The sequence below is a fragment of the Erythranthe guttata genome, chromosome 1, assembly GCF_056151865.1.
Source record: "Erythranthe guttata isolate IM_541 chromosome 1, IM_541, whole genome shotgun sequence".
Classification (NCBI taxonomy): Eukaryota; Viridiplantae; Streptophyta; class Magnoliopsida; order Lamiales; family Phrymaceae; genus Erythranthe; species Erythranthe guttata.
In genome coordinates this window covers 4,480,714-4,490,153 of record NC_142533.1, presented here as the reverse complement: position 1 = coordinate 4,490,153, position 9,440 = coordinate 4,480,714, and the positions used below count along the sequence as shown (strand labels likewise).

Here is a 9,440-nt window from a genome sequence, read left to right as displayed (position 1 = left end):
AGCTGCTGCTTTAAATGCACAGGTTGCTGTTTCATAATAATTTCATAATAATTAATAAGATGATGTGAGAAATTATCTAACAAATTTTATGAATTATTTGAAAATATCTGAAATTTTTTAATTAAAAAGGTCATAAAAATTTAAAAATAAGATGCTCACATGTAGAAAGTTATGTTATTTTTTCATTGATTATTAAAAAATAAGGCGAGGAGGCCTTATTTAATTATTTGCGTAAAAAGATAATATGTTTAGATATAATATTTTAAATTATTTTCTGAACTTCCATTTCTTGATAATATAATTAGTAGTATTCTGCATTTATTTGTTTACAGTTTGAAATTAATAAATATTTTTATTAATGAATATATATATATATATATATATATATATATATATATATATATATATATATATATATTAGAGAACAGTATTTAGTACGTACGGAATCCTTTTTGGGATCGAATTCGTAACATGGCAGCTGACGGACGGAGTGTATAACCGACAAAATCTTCAGGAATATCCGGCATAATGATAACCTGATATAATAAAAAAAAAAAAAAAAAAAAACCATTCACGTATGTATTTTACAAAAGACATTGCAATGAAAAAATAAATTACTCATAATCCATATTCATCAAAGGTATTTCTTATATTAGTTAAATAAACACGAAAGATGCCGATCGATTCTGAAAAGTGTAGTAACATAAAGGTAATCTACTTTTTGGGCCTGTAATTTTGGACTAAATTGGAGAAATGTAATCTACTATTTGGGCCTGTAATTTTGGACCAAATTGGAGAAATGTAATCTACTATTTGGGCCTGTAATTTTGGACCAAATTGGAGAAATTTAATGTACTTTTTGAGCCTGTAAATTTGGACCAAATTGGAGAAATGTAATCTACTATTTGGGCCTGTAATTTTGGACCAAATTGGAGAAATTTCATGTACTTTTTGAGCCTGTAATTTTGGACCAAATTGGAGATATTTAATCTACTATTTGGGCATGTAATTTTTGACTAAATTGGAGAAATTCAATCTACTTTTTGGGCCTGTAAATTTGGACCAAATTGGAGAAATGTAATCTACTATTTGGGCCTGTAATTTTGGACCAAATGGGAGAAATGTAGCCCATTAAGAAAGAGAAGAATGAAAATGGAGCAAATTAGAATTAAGAAAAATTACCTCAACACAAAGATTAATTAATTTTTAGAGATAGGTCTAACCCAGAAATTTCTGCAAAACATAAAACGTACGAACATTAAAAAAATTATAATAATAATAATAATAGTAAAAAAAAAAATATATAAAAAATAGCCCATGCATGAATCAAACAGGAAAATGTAATCTAGCACATGAGAGTAAAATATAAAAGTAATACAAACATACAGAACACACAAATTAGAGCATTAATCAAACAAGAAAAGGTAATCATAAAAAACCCTAAGAGAAAAAGGGGTAAAATGGAAGAATAAAGAAAATGAAGAAAACATTATACTATACCTGTTTCGATAAATATTTATGTAAACCCAGAAGAAGAAAAAGTAAAATGGAAGAAGAAGAAGATACAAAGAAAAATATATGACCTTACCCAAAAACAAAAACAAAAAAAAATTATTAGAATGGAAGGAAGCTATAAGATTACCTGCTGCCCTAATCACAAAATACAAGGATCAGCCATAGGATGAATAACCTGCCACAAAACATAACCAAAATAAGATCGATCGGATATATATATCCATTATAAACTCACTGAGAAAAGCAAAGATTAAATTATACCTAACAAGTTTACGTGATTGATTTTACGTAGATAGAAGAAATATCTCGAAAGTCTCTAATGGTTTCTAACGTGTAAGCTAATAGAAAGTGTGTGTGTGTCAGTGTGTGTGTGTGTGTGTTTTTAAGTGAGCTAGGGAGATAGAGAGAGAGAGAGTGTGTGTGTGTGTGTGTGTGTTTTTAAGTGGGGGAGATATAGAGAGAGAGAGAGAGAGAGTGTGTGTGTGTTTTTAAGTGAGGGAGATATAGAGAGAGAGAGAGTGTGTGTGTGTTAGTGTAGAGAGAGAAACAAAAATCTGCAATGTGAGCTGAACATACGTACTGACTGTTATGCCCCGAGAGTATTCATCAAACATCTTCTTGTTTATATATATATATATATATATATATATATATATATATGCATTACAACTACAAGCAACCATTACTACAGTCTGAGTTAATAAATGCGTGCAAATTCTTTCTTTTTTTTAATAAATGCTCTGGCATATATATATATAGGCAAAAAACACAGACAAGACACTTAATGATGCCAAACCCTGGTCAAATTGAAAAAAAAAACACTATATTCCTAAAATAGTAAGGGACAAAACCTGTATTTTCTTAATGAAAAAAAAAAACAGCAATATTAATACAATATTTAGTGATACATTTTTTAAATTTTTTTTTCGAGATGTAATTAAAAATTAAACAAGATCACTTTTGAGTACTGAAAAATAAAAATTAACTTTGAATCTAAATTATATCGGAAGTCAATCATATATATTATAAAGGGTCCTGAAATACTAAATTAAAATAATAAGTCAATCATATTTGAGATGATACATGGACATGGAAAAATTATTCAAAACATGAAACAAGTTAAATGGAATTAAGAAAGAGCAAGGATATTAGAATCTTGTTTAAATATATATATATATATATATATATATATATATATATATATATATATATATATATATATATATATATATATATATATATATATATATATATTACATAACTATAAAGATGTAGGCTAATAATGAGAACCAGCAAATAAAGAAAAAATAAAGCTACAGTTGAAGAGTGTACTGTAGTACTCACAGTGGCGGACCTAGCTATGGTCTAGGGTGTGCAGTTGCACACCCTTGATGTTAACTGAATAATACCGTTATACATAAGTTAACAAGAAAAGCAGTTGGTTGAGTTGGTAAAGATGTTCTTTCATTTGTTATTTGGTCACGGGTTCGAACCCCTAGCCTCTGTATTGATATTTAATTTTATATATTTGTTTTATAACTAATAGTTTGTATTTCTGTATATTTCTGTTACCCAAATTCTGAGCATTTGCTATTAATTTTCAAGTATTAAACTTTCATCTATTAGTTGTATTTTTCCATTGGTGGTGAAATTCTGAATTTCTAATTCATCTTGTAATAACATGTTTCTAATTCTCTTAACATCATCTTGCAATTGACAATTGCGCTTATATTTTTTTTTTTTTTTGCCTTTCTTTACCCTTAGCTTGTTATATGAAGTTGTGTAATTTGATTTATTCTGGGCATTGTGTACAGGCCTGTGACCCGGTCAATTCCCTAGTATATATATATATATATATGAATCCACTATTATTTTGCGAATATACCTGGCATATTCATTAATGATTTAATTAATTAATATAGAAAAAACTTTATGATTTATTTGTCAATGAGTATATATATATATATATATATATATATATATATATATATGATCCGTCCGAAACCACCTAGGGTGCTCGGCAGTACGATTTGAAGTGTTTGACTTCTGCGTGGGCTACCGACCTGTTGACCTGTATCCACAAAGGGGGCTAACCGGACGAATGCCGGGGTTAGCACTCCGACGGTCAAGTCAGTGATAAAACTCAGTGGTTTGGAGGGGTGTATAATGCATGTATTGATTTGGGATTCTTACTTGCCTTTACCTATTGAACGTGGGCAGTTATTTATAGCATTCCAACCCGGTGCTCCCGGGAAAACCGGATATACTGCCGAGGTGGCTACTTTTCCCCTTTCTTCGGGCGGCGTCGGACATCATTTCCTCGGGAAGGCTAGAGCGGCTCCCTTACGTACCGGACGGACTAGCCTCAACGAGGGACTTTTCCCTAACGGCGGATCTTTTAGTCATTCAAACATTAAATGCGATTTGACAGGGCCATTAATGCGCCGGAGCCAGTCTACTGAGAAACTGTCAGTCGTCATTAATGTGGTCTTTTCCATCGCCGCTAAAAGGACCTCGGAAGGGGCCCACGAGCCCTTCGGGAGCTAATCCCCTCGGGGGGTCAACGCTCTGGAGGAGATGGGTGGGCCTTGACCCATCCTTTATTGGGCCCAACGGTAAGAGGGCCCACAAGATATTCTGATTTGGGCTAAGAAATGCCTTCTTGGGCCTTAGGGGTTTCCGTTCCGGATCAATATATATATATATATATATATATATATATATATATATATATATATATATATATATATATATATATATATAAATAAATAAAATAATCCAAATAAAAATATTGATTTTGATTTGTGTCTCCTAATTACATCGTACGACAGCCTAAAGAAAGGTAAAAAGACAACCTGAAAATCTGCAACTATATCCCCCTCTTTTTTTCTCTCTGTAATTAATTTTCTCTCTCTAAACAATACCTCAAAACTCACAGCTTCAAACCAATCAATGCATATTATGTACGACACTGCAGCCTCAACTACCTCTCTATCATTGTATTATATATAATAATAATAATAATAATAATAATGATGAGCTTTATTTATTATCATATAGAATCAACAATTAACTTTGTGTGCTAAACACTACAGAGGATTATTAATGATTGGTCAGAATGTATATAAAGCGTGGATCTGATATTAATTGCATAATCAACATTTACTTTGAATGTTCTATTATGCATTAATCCTGAGAAACTTACTAACATGGCGAACAAATCTCCCGAAAACACTTTTAGGGAAGTAATTTATCTAAAAATTCACATCTACTAATGAATTATGGATTTCAAATGACTCAAAATGTACCATCAAAATATCAAGCGTGCACCTACCAACTTGAGAATTATGTACAAGAATATATATATATATATGGGTAAATATCAATCAAGCCCTTGAGGTATGGCCAAAACTGCTCATGTTTGGGTAATTATAACCACCCATCGACTATAAATCTTCTTACATGTCCACCCTTGTGATTTTAAATTTCGTGGAATTTTCTCAATTTTGTACCCGTTTTATCGCATTCAAGCTCCACATTTTGAAGCAAGATGATCATAAGATGTGTTTTTTGGCTTGTATATATATTAGATTGTGGGGCATCTGAAACTGTATTTTTGCACAAAACGAGTACAAACTAGAGAACATTCCACGGAATACAGATAATTATGTTGAATTTGACACCATAAAGGTCGAGGTGTAAGAAAATTCATAGTTGAGTTGGTAAAATGTAATTATCAAAACATGGGGATATTTTTATAATTTGACCATACCTTAGGGGTTTATATCTAAGGAACTGTGCACATAGTATAAACTATTACATCGGATTTTTTTGTAATTCCTCAATAAATCCTCTATATAGTATGAACTTGGAAACTGTGCACTTAAAAAATCCGAAAAGATGATAAATAAAGCTCAAGCTAATTTATATACCATAAACTGGAAAGACTACATTGCAATTAATTGACTTTTTCATCATGGGTCTTGTTTTCATGTAGCAAGCAATTTTCTTCTAGTTTTTTTTTTTATTTGTTTTTTTTCAAAACATGTGTCTCTATCATTCTGTTTAAAATTTTATAATCACTAAAAGCTCATCTTTCAAACATTTTAAAATGAAATTCTACAAATAAGATGTGATAGTTTATTAATTAATTTTTTAACAGTTTATTCGATGAAAAATTTATAAGATATCGCATATCCAATCTTATAACATTAGATATCCAATCTTATAACATTAGAATGGTCTGTAAAATAGGAATTTCGAATAAGCAAAATCTTTTTATTTAAAGAAAATATATCTCATGACTAGGGAAAAGGGAGACATACTAGCGGTGGACTCAGGAAACTCTATCCCTATATATATAATCGGCTTAACAGAGTTTTATTCATTCAGAAATATGCACAGAAGACACACGTTCTCTTTCAATAACTATCTCGAGAAAACCCTAACTCCGACATGAAGCTCCTCTTCGAATGTTTTTTTCCGACAAACCAAGGAGGCGTACTAAATTGCGAGATCACATAAGAAATGCAAAATATTGTTTCAAAATTACAATCACCGTAGATCTAAAATTATGCACAACTTTCTCACTAAATCAAATTTGAGTAAGAAAGTCAATTCAAAGGGACAAAGCTTCAATTTTTGAACTTTCCGCAAGATGGTCAAAATCAGATTTGGAGTAAATTTTTGAAATATTCTTCTTGATGCTTACTACACATAATTTTCTCTCGACATCCTATCGGATTTAAATTGAATTAGAAAATCAATTCAAGTGAACTCAAAATTAAATACTAGTAAAATTAAAACACGTTAGCACCTTTTATAATTTAACAATTAGATTTATGACAAAAAAACATGTTAAAAAAGTTAGTGGGTGTACGTTTAATTGAGTACAGATTACAACCTTTCTCAAACACGTGTTTGCATTTTCAGTTCACATTTTGTCATCAAATTCTTGACTACTCCCCGGATCCGACGGCTCTGATTTGCAATCAAATCCACGTGGATGAATCTGATCGTCGCTGCTTTTCTTCAACCGCTTCACGCCGATCGGGACTCCGAATATCCTCGGGCACATCTCCTCCACCTCCTCATTCACGGCGGCGCATCCGTCCTCCTCCGCCGCCGTGGTCTCCGCTTCCGGCGTCAATTCAGCCGATCTCCCCTCCGGCGACGCCCTTTCACCTTGATTTGTTGCGTAGCTCGACATCATGGTGAATATGTTGCCGCACAAACTCTTCAACCGACTCAGTTCCTGACTCAGCTGGGCATTCTCTCTCCTCAACCTCTCGTTCTCTTCCAATATCTCCGCCGTCGTCGACGAGCACGCTCGCAGCGGAGCGGCGGCGGTAACTACTGCGATCGCCGCCGGCGATGAATTGGACGAGAGAACCTGCTCGTCGCCGGAATTTGCCGGCGAGATTTGGATGGCCGCGGCCGGCGCCAGTGCGACCGTCACCGACTGTGCATTGGCTATTACGGCCGCGTTCAGCGGCGTGCCGGCGCCGGCGCCGGCGGAGATTTTCCGACGCTGGATGTCTCTGAGCAACGATTTTTCCCCCCTTTTGAATCCGTCGTTCGCGAATTCCCACCTATCTGGAACTACTTTCCGAAATCCCTGCAAAATTACATACCAAAAAAACATCAATTAATCTAATATTCACCAATTGCTAATTCTCTACGGAAAATGTTAAATCAATTACAGATGGAAGAAGAAAAAAAATTACATAGGTGTTGAGTTGACGAACAAAACTGGAGAAATTATTATGCTTGAAATATTTAGGCAGTAAATCTCGAGCAAATTCCGCCGGCCGCCATACGATGAAGGTTGTTCCATCTTCATTCCACGAGATCAAATCATCAATGCTCGGATCTTCCACAAGCTGATATGTTTTCGTCAAAAACGGCGTCGGAACAGACCTGTGCGACTCTCCTCCGCTACTCCCGCCACCGCCGCCGCCGCCGCCGCCGCCGGTCGTACCCTCGCTGCTCATGTCGCATAAACACAACGCCGCTGATTTAAAAATCAAAAAAAAAAAAAAAACAAATTCAGTCTTCCACATCAAAACCAAACGATTCAAATGAAATTAATTCGAATCAACGAATCATCTGAACACAAAATTGCATCAGATCAAATTTCTAAAAAATACAAAATAATCGAATTCTCTTTCGATAATAACAATTCAAATCGCCGGATCCAAAGCTTCCGGAATAATTTCAAGTTCATGAAAAAATCGTTATATAATATATATACATATAACAAATCTGGATTTACCTGAGCCAAAAAAAAAAAAGACGATTACGAAAAAAGAGCTTCAATTGTTGTTGCTGCTGATTTAATCGCTGATTAATATCAGCTTTTCGATTTTCAGAAGAGTTGATGAAAAAGTACGGCAGAAGAATGACGACAGACGGACGAAAATCTGAAGAACACGTAGATACACACAGTGGAGGTGAGAGAATGGCTGGTGGTGATGGTGGGGGTGGTATGTTTCTAGAACGTTCTTCCAGAGAGAAGCTCTACGAAAAATCCGTTGATTCAAAAAAAAAAAAAAACGAAAAAAGAAATATTAAAAAAAGGTGATTTAATTTATTAATAATGGGAGAATAGAACTTTGCCGGAAGTTCGAGAAGGAAAATGGGCCAAGTGGGTCCCACGATGAAGGTACCAGAAGGTCTTCTTCGTAGGGTTATTATTCAGTGTGGTCGCGCCTTGTTGAGTAATCTGCAACTTGTGCTTCGTGAGTGTTGTACCTTTGATTGAAAAGGTTGACTTTAGTCTTGAACAACGTCTCAAAGAGTACAAACCAAAGGAATATAGTTATAGCTGCGGCAGTGGATTATTATTTTTTTTTTTTTTTTATCTTTTTTAATTGAATTTAAGTGATTGTACTGTGGAATTTCTTTTTTATCTACGTGTCATGAGGATTATGGGAGTGTAACTGGATAAGAATGCTGATGTCATATGGCCCGAATTAGAATATTGGGAGTATTAATTAAGAGAAAATTATAATTAAGAAGATGAGTTTCAAATATTAAGAAATTAATATTAATATATTGCATATGATAGTTTTCATCTAAGAGCTTGTCATAAATAAAATAATAGAGGAACAAATAGGTATCAGTGTATAGCTTATTAGCAAAAGCGATATATAATTTTAGTTACGTGTAAAGTCTATGTGCGGTCGAATTTTCATTTGCTAAGGATTATTTGACTGATCTTTTCAGTTATTCTTGCAACTATGCTAATTAAAGCAGTGTCGAGCTTATTTGAACCATAAAAACGTATTGGGAAGAATTTCATTAGTTTATATACTAACGCGTCGTTATATTTTAGTGATTTGACGCTGCTAGGCTTCAACAAATTGTGCACTATTTTCTATTTTTTGGTAAATTTTGTATTCACAATAAATTTAGGTAAGTGATGTGGTTTAGCTCGGTTTGACCCTGTCAGCGTCATTTCATCTTTTTAAACGAGTTTGGACTTTTTTGTTAGGTCAAGGGACAATTCAACTATAGGGTTAACAACTCGACTTTGTTTTTAAGATTCGTCATTGAGCGTGGGCTCGACGAATCCCTCCGATGCTCGAGTTAGTGTAGTATGGCAAAGATGAATAATCAATCAAGAGAATTCAAGAAAGGCAAATTTACATACCTTGTAAATGAACATTTGATGGAGTATTTATAGGAGATTTCAAGCTAGAATTGGTTTAGTAACTTGGGCCTAAATGGGCTTTTCATGTATTTCGGCTATTAAAAAATATACGTTCATGAAACTAATGTGTAATATACTGATCAAAAAAAAAAAAATAATGTGTAATATTTGTCTCGTTAAACATTTAATACTCATTCAAACAATATAAATTTGTTACATTACGAATGGGACTTACTTTTTGGAGTATGAAAATTGTTATTTGGATTTCAAA

At 33.5% G+C, this 9,440-nt stretch overlaps 1 protein-coding gene across 3 annotated transcripts; it reads right to left on the bottom strand.

The window, feature by feature from the left end:
- Positions 1-6,309: 6,309 nt before the first annotated feature.
- On the bottom strand, positions 6,310-8,098 carry AT-HSFB2B (winged-helix DNA-binding transcription factor family protein). Of its 3 annotated transcripts, none has more exons than XM_088818131.1 (3): positions 7,790-8,098; positions 7,242-7,528; positions 6,310-7,132 (listed from the first exon to the last, which is right to left on the bottom strand). In XM_088818131.1, exons 2-3 carry the CDS (start codon positions 7,506-7,508, stop codon positions 6,449-6,451), a joined length of 951 nt encoding a protein of 316 aa, XP_088674257.1. In that variant the 5' UTR covers positions 7,509-7,528; positions 7,790-8,098; the 3' UTR covers positions 6,310-6,448. The 3 variants fall into 3 exon arrangements, with proteins under 3 accessions (XP_088674257.1, XP_088674263.1, XP_012846526.2); XM_088818137.1 differs by having other exon boundaries at positions 7,818-8,098; XM_012991072.2 differs by lacking the exon at positions 7,790-8,098 and having other exon boundaries at positions 7,242-7,759.
- Positions 8,099-9,440: the final 1,342 nt, after the last annotated feature.

Coding starts and splice junctions, on each gene's coding strand:
- AT-HSFB2B (XM_012991072.2), bottom strand. CDS start 7,577: ATGTGGAAGACTGAATTTGTTTTTTTTTTTTTTTTGATTTTTAAATCA. Junction 7,133..7,241: donor TTCGTCAACTCAACACCTAT/GTAATTTTTTTT, acceptor GTAATTTTGCAG/GGATTTCGGAAAGTAGTTCC.